Source organism: Carettochelys insculpta, chromosome 2 (assembly GCF_033958435.1).
Source record: "Carettochelys insculpta isolate YL-2023 chromosome 2, ASM3395843v1, whole genome shotgun sequence".
Taxonomy (NCBI): domain Eukaryota; kingdom Metazoa; phylum Chordata; order Testudines; family Carettochelyidae; genus Carettochelys; species Carettochelys insculpta.
In genome coordinates, this window is record NC_134138.1 from 240,852,230 (window position 1) to 240,874,588 (window position 22,359).

Here is a 22,359-nt window from a genome sequence, read left to right on the forward strand (position 1 = left end):
GGGCATCTTCCTCGATGGTCATGTTTTTTGAGGGCTGGCTGTGGTTGGGTGTCTTGTAGCTACCTGGGGGGTGTGTCCCTGGCAGTGACGATTTTGGGGGGCTGGCTGTAGCTGGGGGCCTTGTAGCCTCCCCAGGGGTGTCTCCCTTGGCAGTCACAATTGGTGAGGGCTGGCTGTAGCCAGAGGTTGTGTAGCCACCTGGGGGACATCTCCCTTGGCGGTCATGCTTTTCAGGGTCTGTCTGTAGCTGGGGCTTTTGTAGCCACCCCAAGTCACGTATGTCTCAATGAAGGCAATGTATTAGCTATACAATTACACAGTTGTCGAAGTAAGGCTTGCAGTGGGAAATATTCTTGTCCTAAGGACCTTCTTTTCCAGGTGTAAACCTGGCTGTAAGGTCTTTTAGCCTGATGAATCATTCAAGTTTCAGTGTAGCAACCATGTCTACTTAGACATAAGGGTCTTCTTTGGTAGGAGGTCTAAATCCCGATTCAGTTTCTTGAAAGGCCCTCCGTGGGTGGCCACAGTTTCTGTGGCTGTCAACTGTGTACTGTCTTTTAGCCATCCTGGCCCATTACTGATGATTCATTTGAGTTTCAGTGTCACGACCGTGTCTACTTAAGCATAAGGATCTTCTTTTGCAGGTGGCCTAAATCCAGATTCAAGCTCCTGAAAGTGCCTCTGTGGGCGGTCACAATTTTTGTGGCTGCGAAAACTGTACTGTCTTTTAGCCGCTGTGGGCCATTACTGATGATTCATTTGAGTTTCAGTGTAGCAGCCGTGTCTACTTAGTCCTCTTTCCCAGGAGACATAAGTCAATATCCAAGCCCAAAATAAAACCTAGGCCCTCTGTTTCAATGTAGCACCCGTGTCTACTTAAACGTACTTAATATGGCAGGAGAGAGAGAGGAATGAAATGTGGGAAGATGGCGTCATATACCCACATCTACTTGTGGGGCCAGAATGCAATGAGGCTTAGGGAATTGTGGGATAGGTTCCCACAATACAGTGCAGTAGCGCATGATTTAAGCTCGATTTAAGCTACTTGTGTATGGCATCAGTAAGTCAATTTTTTGTGGAGCATGTGGAAAGGTGAAGATGCTCAAAGTTGAATGGATAAAACTCATAGTTAAAATCAATTTTATTAAAATTGATTTCTTATCTTGTAGTGTAGATGCAGCCTAAGAGTGTACTATGAATGTTTAATGGACTATAGCATACATAGAACAATTGAAGAAAGCATATTGGAGACTAATTTGACTAAGATAAATATACCCAGCAGAGGGCAGTGGTGTACACAAATGACATGTAAAGACGGCACTCTTGTTAAGAGATGAACAGGACACTATGGGCTATGGTTACACTACAACATTCTGTCGACAGAAGTCACTGTTTGAAGAGGTTTCCAGACACAACTTCTGTTGACAGCATGCAGCCAGGTACAAAACAAATCCGGAGAGCACTCTGCTCTGTCGACAGAGTAGCTGGCTGCTCACTCCACAAAACAGGCACCCAGAAGCACAGCAGACAGGGCTGTCCATTGTTGTGGATGCCCTGTCTGTTGAGAGAGGCCCCGGGGATGTTTACATGGCTGTTTTGCGGACCGAAATCTGTTGAAGGCATTATGCCTTGTAGGCTGGGTCTATGTGGAGGAGTACTGCCAGCAGCTTCATGCTAATGAGCAGTCTCACAATTGCAAATGGCCACTCATTAACATAATTGTGTGGCTAATTAGCATAGCCACACATGATCTCTCTGCCAGCAGAAGCTGCTACCGGCAGTAAACAGGTTGTGTAGATGTGCCTTTGCCAGCAAAACCCCCCTTGTCTCCAGCCCCCTATGCCAGAAGGACAACAGATGTATTTTGAAATAGTTATGTTCTAAGTGTGCACTGTTATAGTCATGTTGGTCTCAGTATATTAGAGAGACAAGGTGGTTGAGGTAATATCTTTTTATTCTGTTGGTCTTAAAAGCTTGAGTCTCTTACCATCAGAAGTTGGTCCAGCAAAAGCTATTGCCTTAAACCACCTTGTCTTTTTCATGTTTTAATTAGTTATTCTTTAATGGCAGTAAGAAGCTAAACCTCTCTGCAATACTCCAAAAAATTACCACTGATAAAGAACAAAAACATTTTAATTAGAAAGATTTTAAAGACTATTTATAACACAGGTCATTATCACAGTGTATTGTGCAGTGGAAGACTGTAAAATCATTATAATTTTAACCAAAATATTTGAAAATCCATTTATTTACCTGACAAACCTTGAGGGATCATTTTTTCCCCTAATGGCCTGACAATTGAAATAACAGCTATTGCCAGGGAAAAGAGAAAATCCTGAATTCAGGTCTTTGTAGTTAAGTAAAATACAAACACTTTTTTTGACCTAGAATACTTTGTTTAAAACTTAAATGCATTCCTGATTTTTAGGTTATACAGTATATATTCTCTTCTTTGTCTCAGATTTAAACATTTTTTTTATTTGCCGTAGTTGGTCAGTTGTTAATTTTGGCCTATGCTGTGCTCTCTTCATCTGCTCCTGAAAGGCCATTGATGTGAACTGAACTCCTCTCTTGGTTCAAGAGGAGCACTGGAGTTATGGCCCGATCTGACCAAATTTAGTTTCTATTTCAGCAAAGCTCTAAACATGGGACTTGCTTTAATTCTTAAGTGTGTTTGGTCAGTAGGAATGGACGTATGAAAGTGCTCAAAAAAACCCCATGTACTTATGGGCTTTGCTGAATTAGGTGTTTAGACCATAAAATGCAGCTGTAACATAATCGTTCACCAGTGTGAGATTTTTCTGCTATGGCAAAGTAACAAGCAAGACAGAATTTAAAAGACTATCTTACAATTAAACAGCTCTTATAAGAATTTCCTGGTATCAGATGAGAGTGTGTTACTCATGGTAAAAGTGAGAGAAACTTGTTCATCAAAATATTTTATTAATCATAAACTACATCCCTTTTTAAAAACAGTAAAAGCCCCCACTGAGCCTCCCCAGCTGCCAGGAAAGTGCCCTGAATCACAACATATTAGTTGGATCCCTTTCCGAGGGCACTGCTACTTCATTGAGGCTACATCAACAAGAAACTGGGCCCAGGCATCCTTAGAATGCCTTCGATTAGGTGAGTGCTCTTTGAAATTAGAGGTAAGATACATACTGAACGCACATTGTTTGTATAGCAATGTGAATATATCATTGGCTATGGGTGTGTGAGTATTTAGCACCATTTCAAGACACATTCCTTGTCAGCATCAATAATTTGTTTTGTGTTCTTTAAAATACATTTTACATCATTTACACTGTTGGATGGATTGGCCACTGAGTTACTTCAGTTATATGCCATTGAATGAATAGAATTACAAAAACCTGACTGGGATAATGTGCTAGTAAATTGGGACCATTATTTACTTTTAGTAATTTCATTGTGTGGGGAAGTGAATTTTTAGGTACACTAAGTTTTAATATCTGATCCTCATGTACTAGTTAAAGCAGCCATTGTATTTGAATTTCTAAAATTACAAAGGAATGGTTAAATGAATTCTTTGGTTTTGTTTTGTGCTTTTTAATTTAGAGCAGCCTGTTTGTATCATAATTGGAATAATAATTTGATTAAATTACCAAGCATGATTTCCTGGTGTCCCTTTGAAAACAGAAATGCATAATGCTGGTTGTAGCATATTTGATGTTTGAGAGGTGTCACCAGGTGGCCTAGTTACACACAGTTTTCCAAGTTCTTTTTCTTAACATGAGAGCAAGTATTACATAAGGAACAACATACTGTGTACTGTTAGTTTGGTTATGCAGGTTTCAGGCTAGAAGGAACTGTGCAGGCAGTAGGAAAATATGTTCTCTGTTTTGGTCTCTAGCTCTTGAGGCAGAGTTGCTACTTGAGAAACAGGCATTGGTGTTAGGTGAAGGATCCCTAAGAGAAAGTATTTCCTACCTGCTGTTATCCCTCCAAAGTTCTAGAATGGTGTATGTATAAGGTAACAAATTACAGTAGAATGTAGTCAGATTCCGCATCACTGGTTGTTTTTTCCCCTCCTCTGGGAAGCCATTCCGTCAGACTCTAGACATTTGTTGCTTGGTAGAAGGATATTAAAAGTACAAAAACTGATAGCCTCAAAATGATACAGATTTAATTGCTTGCATGATGTACCTAAACATTTCAAAGTCCTTTTCCACTTCTGCATTTGTGCAAGTGTTTTTGAAATCTGCTTGTAATAAGAGTGGCACAGAAGGCTAAAGATCCAAGTGTTTTTATATTTGGGATATAAATATATCGTCACTCCTTTAAAGAACAGCAGGAAGATACGGACTAGCTCAGCTACTCCTCTGATACTGTCACTTCTCACGCTCTGGGCTTCCTGTATTTTATAGTCATTCATTGCCCATTCAGCATCTTGCTAATTCCCCACTGATAAAGGGATTTGGCATAATACGAACAGCTAATAACTACTAGCCAAATTCTATCTGTCTTTCTACAATTTGCAAATACCTCTTGCAAATGTAAGAAACCTTGTGAGAATTCTTGCTAAGCAGCTAAAATCTTGCAAACACTCTTTGGAGAAACATTTCACTTCAACTCTTTCTCACATGTCAACCTGCTGAGACACAGACTCAGGGTTGGTTTACACACCAAAGTTATTTTGAAATAACTATTCTAGCATCTACACAATGCAACAGCTATTTCAAGATAATTTCAAAATAGTGGTTGGCTTATTTCAAAATTGGTGAACGTCATGCTACAAGGAATAGTGCCTATTTCAAAATAGGTACTGGTAGGACAGGGAATAGAGCATTTTTTTAAAATAAGCCTCTATTGCGAAATAAGCTGTACGAGTGTACGTTCTGTATTTTGAAAAAGCTAAGTGCTCTTTTGAAATGCATTTTGTGTGCAGCTGTGTTATTTTGAAATAAACTATTTTGGAATAGCTCTTCAGGAATGCTTAGAGACTTAGGCTACATCTACACATGCTGCTTCTTCTGGAAACAGCATGGTAATGAGCCATCCAGAAGATGCTAATGAGGCATGGATGCAAATTTCCCATGCCTTATTAGCATATGGGCACATAATTTGGAGTTTGGAAGAGCTTCTTCCAGCCACCAAAATACACATGCGGATGTGTGGTCCACAGGAATCTTCTGGCAGGAAACTCTCCTTCTGGAAGCCCCTTCTTTCCCAAAATTTTGAGGAAGAAGGGACTTCCAGAAGGAAGGTTTCCTTCCAGAAGATGCCCACAGGCCGCACATCTGCACATGTATTTTGGAGTCTGGAAGAGCTTTTTCTGGACTCCGAATCATGTGCCCATATGCTAATGAGGTGCGGGAAATTTACATCCTCACCTCATTAGCATCTTCCGGACGGCTCATTACCACGCCACTTCTGGAAGAAGCAGCACGTGTAGACTGCAGCCTCAGAGACTCTAGAGTCAGAAGGGGTCATTGTGATTATCTAATCTACTCTGACCTCCAGCCTGTTGCAGGCCACAGAACCTCACCCACCTACTGAAGAAATAAACTTCAAGTTTCTGCTTGATTCACTGAAGTCCTCAAATCATGGGCTATGTTTGCACTACAGAGATCTTTCGAAAGAAACCCATCCAGAAGATCTCTTCTGAAAGAAACTCTTTCGAAAGAGTGTGTCCACACACAAAAAAGCAGATCAAAAGAGTGATCTTCTCCTTCAAAAGAGAGGCGACGTCAACACTAGCCAAAAACTTTGAAATGGCCATGCAAATGGCCATTTCGAAGTTTACTAATGAAGCGCTGAAATACATATTCAGCACCTCATTAGCATGCAGGCGGCTGCTGCACTTCAGAATTAACGCGGCTTGCCACCACGCGGCTCGTCCAGACGGGGCTCCTTTTTGAAAGGACCCCGCCTACTTCGAAGTCCTCTTATTCCTGTGAGCAGATGGGAATAAGTGGACTTCGAAGTAGCTGGGGTCCTTTCGAAAAGGAGCCCCGTCTGGATGAGACACATGGCAGCAAGCCGCGTCAATTTCAAAGTGCCGCAGCCACCCGCATGCTACTGAGGCGCTGAATATGTATTTCAGTGCTTCATTAGTAACCATGGAGGACAGCCTATCTTGTGGAGCAGTTTGAACAGACCATTCTTGCTGACCAAGTCAAAGGCCTTGGTCAGGTCGATGAAGGCTATGTAGAGTGGCTTCCTCTGCTCCCTGCACTTCTCCTGCAGCTGCCTTAGAGAGAAGACCATGTCAACGGTAGACCTCTCTGCATGGAATCCGCACTGCGATTCGGGGTACACCCTCTCAGCAATCTTCTGGAGTCTGCCAAGGATGACGCGAGCAAACAGTTTACCAGTGACGCTTAGGAGGGAGATTCCACGGTAGTTGTTGCAGTCGCTTCTGTCTCCTTTGTTCTTATACAACGTTACAATGTTAGCGTCGCACATATCCTGTGGAACCTCACCCTCTTTCCAGCACAGGCACAGTAGCTCATGTAGGGGTTCCAGGAGTGTGTCCGTGGCACATGTGATTACCTTTGGTGGTATACCATCCTGACCAGGGGCCTTTCCTGCTGCAATGCTGTCGATGGCTCTCTTCAGTTCATCCACAGTCGGTTCTTGATCCAGTTCGTCCATTACTGGGAGGAGCTCGATGGCATCGAGGGCTGCGTCAACCACAAAGTTCTCGCGTGAGTACAGCTCGGAGTAGTGCTCAACCCAGCGCTCCATCTGATTGGCTTTGTCAGCAATGACTTCACCAGATTTGGATTTCAGAGGTGCCATCTTGTTCTGGGTGGGTCCTAATGCCTTCCTCATACCCCTGTACATTCCTCTGAGATTACCAAAGTCGGCACAGGTCTGGATGCTGCTGCATAGCTGGAGCCAGTGGTTGTTGGCACAGCGCCTGGCTGTCTGCTATACTGTTCTTCTGGCTGCTCTAAGTGCTTGCTGGGTACTCTGGCTCGATGAGCGTTTGTACTCCAGGAGTGCAGCACGTTTCTTTTCAATGACTGGAATCATCTCATCGGAGTTAGCTTCGAACCAGTCGTTTGTGTTTCTAGCTCTTCTTCCAAACACCAACAAGGCCGTGTTGTAAACTGTATCCCTCAGATGTTGCCATTTGGATGTCGCATCGGCGCCCCTAGGGCTGCTGCGCAGATTTTCCTGGAGGGTGTCTCTGAACTTTTCAGCTTTCTCCGAGTTTGCCGTCTTTCTGGTGTCAATGCGGAGCCTTCCAGCAGGTTTAGAGCGGTACAGCTTCTTGGGTCTCAGCTTGAGCTTGGAGCAAACTAGCGAGTGATCTGTACCACAGTCAGCACTATGATAGCTGCGTGTCAGAAGGACGTTTTTGAGGTTATTATGCCTAGTGATGACCACGTCTAGTTGATGCCAGTGCTTCGAGCATGGGTGTCTCCACGACACTCTGTGCTGTGGCTTCGTTCGGAAGAACGTGTTTGTGATGCACAGATTGTGGTACGTGCACAGTTCAAGGAGATGCTGTCCATTGTCATTCATTTTTCCCACACCGAAGTGTCCTAAGCAGGAAGGCCATGAGGCCCAATCAGCTCCAACTCTTGCATTGAAGTCACCCAAGATGTACAGTTGTTCATGAGCAGGTATTTGCACTACAGCAGCACTAAGCACGTCATAGAACTTGTCTTTTACTTCTGGTGTGGCGTACAGGGTTGGAGCATAAGCGCTGATCAGGTGGACAGGACCGGCACAAGTTTGAAGCGTGATCCGAAGAAGTTTTTCTGATCTGCCCATGACTAAATCCACCATTTGTAGAAGGGTGTTTCTGACAGCAAAGCCAACACCATGCTGTCTGGGTTCTTCTTGGGCTTTACCCTGCCAGAAAAAGGTGTAGTCCTTTTCCTTTAGAGATCCCGAATCTGCGAGTCGCGTCTCTTGCAGTGCAGCGATATCAGCTCGGAGCCTCTTCAGTTCCTCGTTGATGACAGCGGTCTTTCGGGTGTCACTGATGGCCTGAAGATCTTCAGTCAAGCCGGTCAGCATGGTCCGCACATTCCAGCAAGCAAGCTTAAATTGTTGATGTTTCTCATTTCTTGTTGATTTTCTTATTGGTTTGCCTGGTGCCCAAATTTCAGTCACTTGTCAGGTTCAGGAACCTTAAGCCTCATGCACCCAGTGAGGCAGGTGAACTGTGGCGGGACAGTACCCTATTGGCTGGGGGCTGCCCAGCTTGAGGCGGGTGGTGACTGTCCAGTGAGATGCGAGGATCTCTTCCACCGTCAAAGGCAACCCCTGGTGCTCGTTCTCTACGCCAATCGAGCAAGAGCTTATAACCGGTATCTGTTGCCTCCTGTGTTGTTGCAACGCTGTTCAGTGATGCCGGAGTACCTCTCCGGGCACGAGCCTGGGCACTTATTATGGAGACACTGGGCTGCCCAGAAACTAGTGTCCCCCTCTCGGCTTTACTGATATAGTCCAAAGGAGAGGATCACCTCCACGTCTGGTACCAGCTCAGCTGCAGGAGTTGCCGGGACAGTGCCAGAAGTTGACACTGAACCGCCTTCGGACTCCACTCCGGATTTTCTGTCAGGGTTTACTCCCTTAGCCTTTCTCCTTCCCAGGATAACCCACAAGGCAGTGGGGTGTGGAGAATGTGGTTAAGGATCCCACTACTTCATACCTCCCTGTTACCACGAGTCACCATAGCTCCCTGCAGAGCAATGACCTCATATCCCCAGGACCCTTCTCCCCACCTTTCGCCGCCCTTCACCCCAGCTACCAACACCATAGGACCTTCCCCAACCCACTACCCCCATCTGCTCCCATGTCTGCCCTCCTCACTGCACTGGCCCCTCTCCCCCCAGCTGCTCTCTGTGCCTCCAGGTCCACCTTCCCCCATCACTCTTCAGGCTCTTCTCTCAAGACTCCTTTTCCTGATAGTGCTGCCTTGCAGGGCACAGGTGGAACACCATTCCTGAAAAGGACAACAAACATGGGGCTTCTCCCTCGGCAAACTCCCTTCCCTGTTAGCTGCTGCCCCCTGTTCGCTGAGAGCTCCCTTCTTATAGAGAGAGCTGCTAGCTGGTCAGGCCTGGCTCAAAGCCTTGCCTCCAGTCTAATCAGCCCTTGAAGGCTCACCTGGCAGGGAACTCCCCCAGTTCACACCTTGCAAACTGCTCTTCTCTGCACAGCACAAACTCAGGCACCCAGGCAGCTGATCAAACTGCCCTTCTCTGCAAAATAACACAGCTGCACAGACAGACTTTCACCCATCGTTCCACGAAGACATGAGAGGAACCATCCAATATGACGGCGCATTATCGGATGCTTTCAGAATCAGGAGCGGCGTCAAACAAGGATGCATGCTTGCTCCAACATTGTTTGGGATCTTCTTCGCACTCCTCCTGAAGCATGCCTTTGGATCCTCAACAGAGGGCATCTTGCTGCACACAAGATCTGATGGGAAACTGTTTAACCTTGCAAGGCTGAAAGCTAAGACTAAGGTGCGGGAAGTCCTCATCAGAGACATGCTGTTCGCAGACGATGCTGCCGTAGTGTCTCACACAGAAGACCAGCTCCAAAAACTGCTGGATCAGTTCTCCAAAGCGTGCAAGGACTTTGGGCTTACCATCAGCCTAAAGAAGACAAACGTACTCGGTCAGGATGTTGCTGAATCCCCATCAATCAGCATTGACAACTATACGTTAGAGGTCGTCCACGAGTTCGTTTACCTCGGGTCCACCATCACTGACACCCTGTCATTGGACACTGAGCTAAATAGGAGGATCGGAAAAGCGGCCACAGCTCTGTCCAGACTCAGCAAGAGAGTGTGAAATAACAACAAGCTGTACACTCACACCAAAATGCAAGTCTACAGAGCCTGCACCCTCAGCACCCTCCTTTATGGCAGCGAGACTTGGACCCTGTATGCCCGCCAGGAAAAGAGGCTGAACATCTTCCACTTGCGCTGCCTCAGGTGCATCCTTGGAATATCATGGAAGGACAGAGTGACCAACACCGCTGTCCTCGAGCAAGCTGGAATCCCAGCCATGCACACCCTCCTCAGGCAGCATTGGCTCAGCTGGCTTGGCCACGTCCACAGGATGAATGATGGAAGGATTCCAAAAGACATCCTGTATGGTGAGCTAGCCTCTGGCAAAAGACCTCCCGGACACCCCCAGTTGCGTTACAAAGATGTCTGCAAGAGAGACCTCAGAGAGGTAGACGTCGAGCTGGACAACTGGGAAGAACTAGCAGACGACCACAGCAGATGGAGGCAGGGGTTACACAAGTGCCTTCAGAAGGGCGAGATGAAGATCAGACAGCTAGCAGAGGAGAAGTGAGCGCACAGAAAGCACACTAAGGACTTGCCAGACACCCACCACATCTGCAAGAGATGCAGGAAGGACTGTCACTCTTGTGTGGGTCTTCATAGTCACAATAGACGCTGTAAATGAAGTCCTCAATTGAAACTTTAAAGGGCGCGATCCATAGTCTATGCAGACTGAAGGATGCCTACTACTACTGCTTCATTAGTAAACTTCGAAATGGCTATTTGCATGGCAATTTTGAAGTTTTTGGCTAGTGTAGATACGGCCAGAGACACCATGTGGACTCTGCTCTTTTGAGAGAACAGGCCAGGGATCAAAAAAATCAGGCCTCATGAGGACTGCTCTTTTGGAGAAAAAGGGCCAGCGCAATGTCTACACACATTTTCTTTTGAATGGCGCTTTCAAAGGGGGCACTGTTCCTGAAACAGGGAAGGAAGAGTGATTTCGAAAGGAGCACCACATTCTTTCCATTTACTTTTGAAAGAACACTTTTTATATGTAGATGCTCCACAGGACCTTTCAAAAGAAATTGCTAGAGTAGACACCATGGTGTAAACACTTCAAGTGACAGAGAATCCACCATTTACATTAGTTGAAATTTCCAAGGGACCTACACTGCCAAAAAAGGTGACCGGTTGTTCCCTCCCCCCACCCCCCCGAGTCACTGCTAATCTGACTTGGGGGTAAATTCCTTTGCAACCCCAAATATAGTGATCAGTGAGACCCTAATTATGTAGGCAGATAGCTGTGAAAGAATTCTCTTGTAACTAAGAGCCCTCCTCAGCAATTTGTTCCTGGCAGTGTTGGAACACCAGGTATCTTTGACACAGGGGACAAAGGCAAAGTTTTCCCATCACTGGACTACAAGAAGGCCTGGCCACCTGGCAGCAGAAGAATAGGCCCCAACCGGTCTGGTGATAACATTTCTTGGGATAAATGCTCCTTTCTCCTTTTCTATTTACCATACTACAATATCGGGCTCTCATAAATTATCTGATAATGAAGATCAACAGTGAAGAAATTCAACTTATTTGCTAGCAAAACTTATGGGTTCAAAAATTTCATGTGCAAATGTCTTGTAAAGGGTAAGAGTGCACGCATACCAGTATGATGTAAGTAATCAGTACAGATGTTGGGGTAGAAAAGAAATATTTACTCTGAAGAAAAAACAAATTACAGGACCATATCCTGCAATGATTTCCATTGTTTTCACTGGAAGCTGGGCACAAAAATTAGTGGCAAAATATGGGACCACATATGGTAATTGATTTAAAACTCCTCATGTTTGAAAAAAGGCCAGGCACCCCCAACCAGAAGAATATATTCCATTTTTACCTCATCTCTATCATGTTTGTTTCCTTACACTCTATAGGTGCCTCTTTGGTTTCCATGGACAATTTGGCTGAAGCCAACTTTCTGGCACACCACATAGAACCGCTTGAATCAAAATCTTCAACATTTTGGACGGGAATGTACAGAAACGTGGATGGTAATGCTTTCCTGTACTTATTCCCAGACCAATATTTGTCATAAAGATACACTGATGTTAAATATTTCACATTATACTTTGTTGAAGTACATGATCAGATAAAGCAGGAAAGGAAACATATTGTATGTTTTACTGAACCTCTCTAATCTGGAACTCTCTCATCCAGCAAACTCCATAAACTGGCAAGAATTTAGTTAGCTGGATGGCCACTTATCGTGGGTGCTGCCAAGTTTCCTGTGGTCCCTCAAAAGCTTGTTTACAGCTGCCAGTCTTGGCTCTCAGTGTTCAGTGCTGTTATTTAGCTGTAATTTACCCTAAATGTCTTCTAAGAGCCCAATAAGTAGTGGAAGTGTTGCTTATGTGCTAGAAAATGTTGACCTCCCATCATACAGAAAAATTCTCTCATCCAGCACTGGTCAGGTCCCAAGGGTGCCAGATGAGAGAGGTTCTTTATATGAAGAAAATTGATAATTTTGATTTTTTTTCTTTTCCTAAATTGACTTAAAACAAACAAAAAGTAGAAATTTCCCATGAAACAGTCCAGTCTCAAAATATTTGATGTTGATCACTACATTATGTTCTGCTTTCATTTGAAAAATCAAATAAGGATGAAGATCAGAGTGTGATTAAAAGGAATAATGGCTTGTAAACTGGCCAGTGATGAACAAATAAGGTTTAGAAAAGTAATTGCTTGACATCTTAAAGGGTTGATTGCCTCTTGGAGCACATCATTATAGAGTACAAAGAAGGAAGCCATTCTGGCGTTTTGTCTTAAGGAACAAACAGGAACTGATTCAAGAACTAACTACAGATGCATCACTAAACAGTCACTGATTTAATTTAACATGTTCAGGGAAAAGTATGAATATCTAGCACTTTGTGGGAGGAATTTCAAAGAAATGAGGAAGTTAGTTATACAGTCTTTTAAGTCAAAACTAAGAAAATATTCAGACTCAGCGCAAAAGTTGTTGAAACATTATTTAAAGGTAATGAAAAGCACACATCTCTGAGAAAAAAGAAACAGCCAGGCAAACAAACAAAAGGTCTTATAATGGCTAAATAACAAAGGTTAAAAGATGTATTCAAGTAAACAGATATTCAGTCAGAAAATGGAAATCCAACTCGGATGAAGTCAATAGCAAGGAACATAAACTATGGCAAAGAAAATGAAAAATGGAAATCAGAAAAGGGTATGTAGGATTTTGTTCAGTAAAAGGTAATAAAATAAATAACTTGTAAATCACAGAAGATAAGGGCATTTCAGAGAAGCAGAATGATTTCTTTCAGTCAATTATCACTGCAGTAAGACTAAACAAAATAATAAAATGGATGACATTGTGAGGGATACTGTCCCTGACCTTGCCTTTCTCAAGTAATCTACAAAAATTGTAACAAGTTGACTGTTCTGAAGCCTCCACATCTCTCAAAAGCACACACCTCTTTTTTCCTGGCATTTTTAAAAAACTATAGAAATGTGAAGCATTCTCTGAAGCGCCCTTGAATATTTTTATTCTCATTGTCAAAAATGAATAACCACGAAACTGGTGTTTAATATTCCATGTATTTCTAATCAACATTAGGACAGTGGTTGTGGCTAGACAACACTGCAGTGGATTTTGTCTACTGGAATGTAGGAGAACCCTCAAGTCAACAAAATGAGCACTGCGTTGAAATGTATGCAAATTCTGGGTACTGGAATAATATTTATTGCTCTTCCTACAAAGGATATATTTGTAAAAAACCAAAAGGTAAGTGAAGAGTTAATGTATTGCTTTCATGGATTTGTTTAATTAGTAATGCTTATAGTATGCAGACTTTCAGTGCATACGGGCTTCACAGAGTACATTTGTGATAGCTATCATTTGTGTTTTTATACACAATATACACATACATGGCATGAAAAAAATGCCACACTGTCAAAAAGTAGGTGGCCAGGTGGCCAGGTCTAGAAAAAATGAATGGCCAAGCCCTGTTTCCAGAAATGAATTCATGCAGGTAAGGAAATTTGTGCTTATACTTGCAACATTACCCAAGTGGTTACAATACCTGTGCATACAGTTGCACGCAACACTATTAGGATTGCATTTTTGCACACAGAATTTGGCCCATTCCTGATAACTTTGTCCTGAAGATTAGACATTTAAATCTTAGCCTAAAGCTCATTTTCATGTGCTCTTCTTTCAGACATACACTCTTTGCTGCTGTTTACAGGAAATGAATATTCATTAATCTCCACTTCTTTGTACTGTAAGGATATTCTTTCCTGAAACACGCTTAGGGAAGATAGGTAACTTGGAGAAAGAAAATGTGATCAGGGAAAAGAAAATAGCATTAGTCTAAGTGTACACAATTTAGAAAGTCCTTGAAATAATGGAATGGGCAGTTTCAGGAGCAAATCAGAAGCAAGCCTGTCCTCTGGCATCATGTGAACAACAAGAAGTCCTGTGACACTTTATAGACTAACAGATATCTTGGAGCATAAGCTTTCGTGGGCAAAGACCCGCTTCATCAGACGTCTGACGAAGCGGGTCTTTGCCCACGAAAGCTTATGCTCCAAGATATCTGTTAGTCTATAAGGTGCCAGAGGACTTCTTGTTGCTCTCAAAGATACAGATTAACAGGGCTACCTCTCTGATACCTGTGGAATCATGTCCATGTACCGTAAAGCCTCCATTTAATGGATCCCCATGTAATGGACTTCAGAAATAAAGGACACTGGCTGCCAGCCCCTCCCCCTCAAATAAATGCTGGTGACTCACTAGAGCTACTGCTGCCGGAGTTGCTGGGGCTGGAGGAACTGTGGGGGGGTGGGGACGGGCACTGTGGTGGGGCCTGGGAGCTCTTCTCCCACAGCCCCGTGTGCCTGGAGCATGTCAGTGCCTGGCCACTGCTGCCTGCAGTGGCACTGAGCAGCTGCGGTGCGGGACGCTGCTGCCCGCTGGCAGGCTGGGGGAGGCAGCCGCACTCTAGCTTCACCTGCGTGGCTCAGAGGTGGGGGATGGAGGAGGTACAGCGCTGACCACGCCGAGAGCTGCAGGAGGCGGAAGGAGTCAGGCTGGCATTCAGCTCCTCTCCTGGTAATTGGGAGAGGGAGATAGAGGTGTGAGGGGAAGAATGGGGCAGGCGGAGAGAAGAGGAGAGGCAGGACAGAGGACAGGAGTGAGTGATGGGCTGGGAAGGTCAGCGCGTCATCCCACAGTATAACAGAGTCACAGGGCTGGAAGGGACCTCAGGAGGCCATTGAGTCCAGCCCCCTGCTTCAAGCAGGATCAACCCCAACTAAATCATCTCAGCCAGGACCTTGTCATAACCATTTGAATTTAATGGACTTTTAGCATTAATGGACACCTCTTCCCCCCATTAGCCCATTAAACTGAGGATTTACTGTACTCCAGTATCTCAGTGTCATTAGTAGTGTTCAGAAAGCGTGGTACTCTACCATTTCCATCTCCTGGGGACCAATATTAATTTGCTTCATCCTACTTGGTGGAGATAGTGCCCGCTGCCCTAATTAAAGGTGGCTGCATAACTTAAAGTAACACAAGCACTATCTGGAAAATTCACCCATTATTTAAACAGAACCAATTTTTTTTGAGGAACTAAATACTTGAATTAACTTATTTTGTATCGTTCCTGCACACCTCCACAGCTCTTGATTTCATCGTGAAGGAGAAAACACCACAAAGTGTTATCTCTTCTGTATTTCTGATACAGGTTAACCAGGAAGAAACAGGCATTGAATGAAAGTGCCTGGTTTTGCAACATTTCCTGCTTAATTCAAATTTTTCTATCAGAAAAATTCAGCTGAGTCTTTTGAGATTTGCCATGGCTTATCTCATCCCCCAAGGTGAGGAAGGACCAGAGTACACCAAGGGGGCATTTCTCTCGCACTGTACCACAAGCGAATGTTTCTTGCAAACAGGCACCAGCTGTTGCATAATGCATTCAGTATTTGAATGTGCCTGGTTCCTCTATATGAAATCCCATTATCCTTTTATGGAGTTGTGTTCACAATCATCTGACTTACTCCTGACTGCTGATGACACAACATGTTTTTAAATTATGTAAACAGCCTTTAAAATTGTCACGGAAATGTAACAGACTTTCCACAAAATGTGCTCACCCATACTTCAATGTGGTGATTACAATAGAAAATGAGTGACATTTTGTTTACATATTAACATAAATAATAGCCCTAGGTGAGTGAATAAGTCAAATTTTGCAAGGCTGTGTTAATTCCCCATTTTATAAAACAGAATAAATATGAAACTGACAGCATGTTCAAGAAAAAAGCAGTTTTGAGACTACACAACATATATCTGTAACTGCAGTCTACCTTTAACTGAATATTTTCCACTGTTCAGGGTTATGTAATTTCTACGCAGTTATAGAGCACTGTGGAAATATTTCCATTGTATGTATGCATGTAGCTGATCTTTATTTGACAAATAGCCAGGAATGTGCTGTTACAAATAAGCTACGTCTACACTAGAGTGCAATTTTGAAAGGCCCCCTTTCGAAAAGATGAATTAAAAGACGCTGTTTTGAAATATAGCGTCCACACATGAGCAGAGGCTGGCGCTTCCAACCCGCCCATTCAAAAAAGCTGTCTGCTCTTTTGAAAGAGAGCATATACACTGTCCCAAGTGCCCTTTCGAAAGAAAGGGCCGGGAAAAACCACGGACATGTTGGATGGTGGTTAAGCCCTTCCGGGAGAGCAGCAAGCCACTCATTTAAAGGCTCCCCCTCACAACACCTTCACCCGGCACAGCACGAGTCCTGCAGAGCTGCCATGAGCTCAGCAGCCACAAGTGTTCACAGGGCAAAATGTGGAGCAGCAGCAGCAGCTGGAGATGCTTCTGGCTGTCACCAGCAGGGTGTTGCCCTGCTGTCCACAGCACTGGCAGCCACCCTTCACCTCCTGCTGGGGGCTGTGCCAAATGGCATGGTCATGGACCCCCTGGACCCATGACTCCTTCGGTATGCTCCCTTGGGTTTCTGCTGACCACCCCCACAGCTCCGTAATGCTGAGGCAACAGACCTTCCTGGGGCTCTGCCAGTGGCTGCCCCCTGCTCTGAGACACCAGGGCACTCAGATGCGGCACCCCTCCCGTCAAGACAAGGGTCGTGATAGCTGTCAGGAAGCTGACCACTCCAGACAGCTACCACTCCGTCGGCCAACAGGTTGGCATGGGCAAGGCCACAGTTGGGGCAGTCATCATGGAGGTAAGGAGGCATGGGGGATCTCAAGAAAGGGGACCCATTGGGGACAGGGAGCTGGAAGTAGGACAGGGAGTCGGGAGGCCTGGCACACCCCACATGCCCTAATGGGTGCCTATGTCCTCCATCTCATGCAGTTGGTTTGGGCATTGAGTGCCATGCCACTGCAGAGGATGATTTGCTTGGGGGCCTGGGACATGGCCATCGCTGGCTTCGCAGTGGTCAGGTTCCCGAACTGTTTCAGCGGCCTCAACAGGATCCATACCCCGATCTGCAGCCCAGAACACAGCGGGGTCCAATATATCAAGAGGAAGGGCTATCACTCTGTGGTGCCGCAGGCCATGGTGGACAGCAGGGGCTGGTTTCAGGACATCTACGTGGGGTAGGCTGGCCTAGCTGCACCAATGGTGCTCAGGTATTCAGAAACTCTGGTCTGTCACCTCAAGGAGGCAGGGATTTACATGCCTCACAGGGAGAGACCACTTGGGGACACCATGGCCCCCTGTGCATGGTGGGGGATGCTTCCTATCCCCTCCAGGCCTGGCTCATGTGGCCCTCTCTGGGCCACCCCAGCTCCAGCCAGGAGTGCTTCAACGCCCAGCTAAATGAAGCCCAACACATGGTGGAGAACACCTTCAGGCATTTAAAGGGCCAGTGGCACTGTCTCCTGGCACACTTGGAGGTGCGCCTCATGAACATCCCCCAGGTAGGGGGCCAAGTCTGGCCCAGGCTGCCCACAGTCAGCTGCTGCCTCAAGCCACCAGATCTACCAGGACAGGGTCCGCATACAGGAGGCCCTGCATGAGCATTTTGCTGAGGGGCCTCAATGGTCACAGCCCCAACCACTCCCAGTGGGCTGCCCCCTACACTCCCCTCCACCCTACTTACCCCCTGTCTCCACCCACCCAACTGAGCACAAAATACATAGGGATGTGAGCTAAATAAAGTATATATTCCTTATAACAAAATCCTGTGGTTATTAACATGAACATAAAACAGAAACAGAGAGGAAGCCGTGCTAGTCTATACACTATCAAAACAAAAAGCTGTCAAGTAGCACTTTAAAGACTAGCAAAATAGTTTATTAGGTGAGCTTTCGTGGGACAGACCCACTTGTGGGTCTGTCCCACGAAAGCTCACCTAATAAATTATTTTGCTAGTCTTTAAAGTGCTACTTGACTGCTTTTTGTTTTGATAAAACAGAAACATTGAACTATTTACATTGGGAATGGGGGCAAACTATATTTACAACAGGGCAGGGGACATGGGTGCTCCTTTTGCGGTGGGGTCCTTACTGCAGGGAAGGGGTGGAGGACTTAGAGCCATGCCACCCCTGGGATCTGCAACACCCCAAGTTCTGGGTCCCCAGTGGGGCTGGGATGAAGGTGGAAGGATAGGGAGGTAGGGCTGGGGTTTCACCTCAGCTGGGGATCAACCGTGATGGGGGCTTCTTCAAGGGGGCTGTCAAGTGGGGCTGCCAGCAGGTGGGCCGGCGGGAGGGGCAGCAGACGAGGCTGCAAGAGGAGGAAATGAGGCCAGAAGCTCCCTGATGGTGCCTGCCACATGTCTCGGGTGCCCATCCACTCTGCCCAGGCCGCCAGGTCACTTCAGCCTCCTTCAGGCAGAGGCACTGCTCCACCACCTGCACCTGGCACAGGTCAGAGGCGGTGAGCTGGAGGTCCTCGGTGGCCCGCCTCTGGCTCCTCTTGGAGCGGGGAACCCCCTGATCCTTGTGGTGGGGCTGCCCAGTCGCTGTCCCTCGCCTCTGGGGCACTGTCCAGGACCACGGAGTGTGCTGGGCTCTCCTGGCCCTCTGATGGCACAGCTGCAAGAATGGAAAAGAAGAGAGGGACAGGCCATGAGTCCTGACTCCTGCCCTGTGGGCCACACACCCCATCCCCCCATGGGCAGCGGCTCCTCATCCCCCATCCAACGGACCATGGTGGCAACAAGGGTCCCTGGCTCCCTCAAGGCAAACCTCTTGTGAGGTCTGGCCCCACCCACACCCTCCCCCTGGGAGCAGGCTATGGCACTATCCATGGGAGCAGGTGCTGAAGGCCACTGGCAACCATGATGCCATCCCAAGGGCCACAGCGCAGCTGGGCTGTGGTCAGCCAGGGTCTGCAGGAGATGTGGGGGCCCTTTGGAAGGTATGGAGCCTCCGCCCTGTGATCTGGGGTGTGTGCCCTGTCGGGTACTTACCTGAGGGTCCACCACCAAGATCAGGGGATGCCTGGCTGGCTGAGGCATGGCTGGAGGTGTGGTCAATGACCAGCTCACCCTCTTTGCTGAACCGCTCTGGCTCTGGCTCTGGCTCTGGCTCTGGCTCTGGCTCTGGCTCTGGTGTGTTGGGACTGGATGCAAGTGCCAGCTCCTTGTTGTCCCCAGGGTGAGGATCCTCAGCAGCAGAGTCAAGTACAGTGGGCAGGGAGGTGGTGTCCCTACACCCGGGGAAGCCCCCCAGCTCCTTATAGAAGGGACAGGAGGCAGATGCTGCCCCGACTGGCTGGGCGAGTCCCTAGCCTGGGCACATCCCTGTCGCAGCTCCTTGACCTTGCTCCTGACAGGGTGGCCATGGGAGGACACGCCCTCAGCCAGCTGGGCAGGGGTGTCCATGTTCCGACGCTTTGTCCCCATTTCACGGAGGACCTTCTCCCTGTGCCAGAGGCCCAGGAGGTCTCTGAGCTCACGCTCAGTCCATGAAGAGGCTCGCTTTCCCGCCCCCAGCCCCCGGCTGGACCCCTGAGAGCCCCGGGCATGCTCAAAGGTGGGCCATGGGGCTCCTTTTGTGGCTGGGTACTGGCCATGCTGCTTTGGGAGCTGCTGGAGGTCTCACTGGGCCGTTCAGGGGTAGCACATGTAAAGGCTGCTGCCTGCATGCTCTTGGCTTCCTGCAAAGTGGTTTCAGGATCCATGCAGCTTTAAGGGCTGCTGGACACACAGACCATGGAGCTCCACAGGCGCTGGGCAACACATCTCCATGTCCCAGCTGGCTGGTGCCTTGGTGGACCCACTCTTTCAAAGAGCATCTACACACATCTTCTTTTAAAAGAGCCTTTGGAAAGGGCGGCCTTTTCCTATTTCACGTTTGGAAGAGCCACTTCGAAAGCTGGGGCACATTTCCTTTGTTTCCCTTTTGAAAGAGGGCGCGGTGTGTGCAGACGCTCCATGCTCTGTTTCGAAAGAGGGCCTGGAATTTCAAAAGCACTGCCTAGTGCAGATGTGGCTGTAATAGAAAGGTGTCATGTAGTTCACAACCCTGTAAGTAGATATAATCCCTACTATGACTTCCTTAGAGTAGTAATCGCTGTTTCCGGTTGTAATTGTATGCAGGATTAGATTCAAAGGCCACAGTCCTACAAGCTGCACTGTGAAGTGAATTGCTGCATTTATTCAGTACCAGAAAAGTCCATGGGTCTATACAGGCAAAAAAGGGTACAGGTCGCATCTCCCTGGTCCGGCACGGTCAGAACCTGACTGGTCCCAAATGAGAATTTGCCAGACCACGGATGTCCCCTTCCACTGGTCCCCAAGCCGCTGCTTCAGCACCCCTCCCTCCTCCTTGCCCCTCTGCTGTGTTCTGGGTGGCCCTGGTGCTAGCTCCTGCCATGGAGCTCCAACAATCGCACTGGCTCTGTGCTGCCACTAGGGCTCCAGCCCTGGCCCCTGCACTGCTGCCACAGGTCTCTGGTCTGCTCTGCTCTGGCCCCTGCTCTCGCCCTCCTTCTTGTGGCTGGCAACCTGCCCCTCCACGCCCAGGGTCTTTTACCGAGGAGCAATGTTGCCAGACCAGAGAGTGGTCCACCTGTGGCAAGTTTTATGGTCTAGACTGGTGTTATTGTACAATTTTCTGCACATAGTGAAGACTTTTAAAGAGCCTGAGCAACTATTTTTTGTTTTGTTTTACAGCTCTTGAAGTGCAACCAACTGTGAAGCCCTCAAAGGAGACAGGTAGGACAACTTTATTTCAAATATATGAAGAAAAATAAAACCATTAGTACACTAAACCATTGATTTATGTGGTGGTTGAGTCCTGGGCAACCTCCAAGTAAATCAAATTTTGCGTAAATTGGGGCGGGGGTGCTTTGGGGAGATTCCTGGAATTTCCCTAACTGGGGGAAGTGGGTGGCTGGGGCACCCACATTGCTCCTGCTGCCCCCCAGCCACGGTGTGGCTTGGCCCTGGGGCTGCTTGGGCAGCAGCAGCTCTAGCCAAGGCATGGGTTGACCCTGGGGCTGCTCCAGTGGTGGCAGCTCCAGCCACAGTGATGGAGCACTGGGAAGCTCCTTTCGTGGGACAGGTTTGCCCCAGGGCTGCTCTGGCGGTGGCAGCTCTGGAGCCCTGGGCAGCTCCAGCCATGGCATGGGTTGGTCCCTGGGCTGCTCTGGTGGTGGCGTGGCTTGGATCCAGGTGGCTCCACCAGTGCCTGCCCCTCTCTGCCCCCAGCCATGCAGTGCTGGGCAGCTGCAAGTCAGGAGCTGCCTCAAGGAGCCCCTGAGCTGGCCAGCAGTGCAAGGGTAAGCAGAGAGGCAAGATACAATAAAGTAGGACTTGACTCTCATTAATGTGAAATCAGATAAGTCAAGTCCATGCAAAACAAGGGTCTACTGTACAGAGGTTCTCAGACTGGTTCATGGACCACTAGTGGTCTGCAAACTACATTCAGGTGATTGGCAAATAGATCCTTCTAAGGTGTGCACCTGGGCAGCAACACATGAAAGAATGAAGGGCTGCCCATCTAATTAGTGGGTCACAGGTGTGGTTCCACTAAATAGGTGGCTGGACTATGGACATGTAAGGTGGGGTGGTGGCCTTGGATGGAATGAAGGGTAGATGGGAGGGTCAGTGGGGTGATGTGAGGGAAATAGGAGGTAGTTAGCTAACCGTACAAATGACTAAGTGGCCCACTGAGACCCTCAGCAATTTTCAAGTGGTCCACAAAAAAGGTTTGAGAGCCATGCATTCTTATATATTATATAAGATTGTCATATTTTATATTATAATATCACATCATATAATTTTAGATGATAAATGATCTTTACTTGATAACAAAGCATCCATAATATACCCCATTAGGTCTAAATACAGAATTCTTCCTTTTAATTGGATTGAAATTTTCTTTCAAATTTTATAAAATTAAGCTGTTCCATATGCTTTTTGATTTTACCTTCTGCATTGTGAGTCACTAATTATTTGGAGATGATAAAGTATTTATGCATACAAATAAATTACTAGTTCTAAGTACAGGATTGTTTTCTATAATCAGATGCCAGTGATGTGGTTACTACTAATTTATTTGAATTAATGACAGAGAGACAGCCATGTTAGTCTGTATTCTATCAAAATGAAAAAAGCAGTCAAGTAGCA

At 46.7% G+C, this 22,359-nt stretch overlaps 1 protein-coding gene across 2 annotated transcripts in view; it reads left to right on the top strand.

Moving 5' to 3' along the window:
* LOC142008039 (macrophage mannose receptor 1-like) overlaps positions 1-22,359 on the top strand; it is a 107,673-nt gene that overhangs the window by 83,814 nt on the left and 1,500 nt on the right. For both annotated transcript variants that reach the window (XM_074984831.1, XM_074984832.1), the window contains exons 26-29: positions 2,977-3,126; positions 11,656-11,772; positions 13,353-13,520; positions 20,902-20,943. In XM_074984831.1, the coding sequence (XP_074840932.1) occupies positions 2,977-3,126; positions 11,656-11,772; positions 13,353-13,520; positions 20,902-20,943 (477 nt within the window). The remainder of the gene's footprint in view (positions 1-2,976; positions 3,127-11,655; positions 11,773-13,352; positions 13,521-20,901; positions 20,944-22,359) is intronic.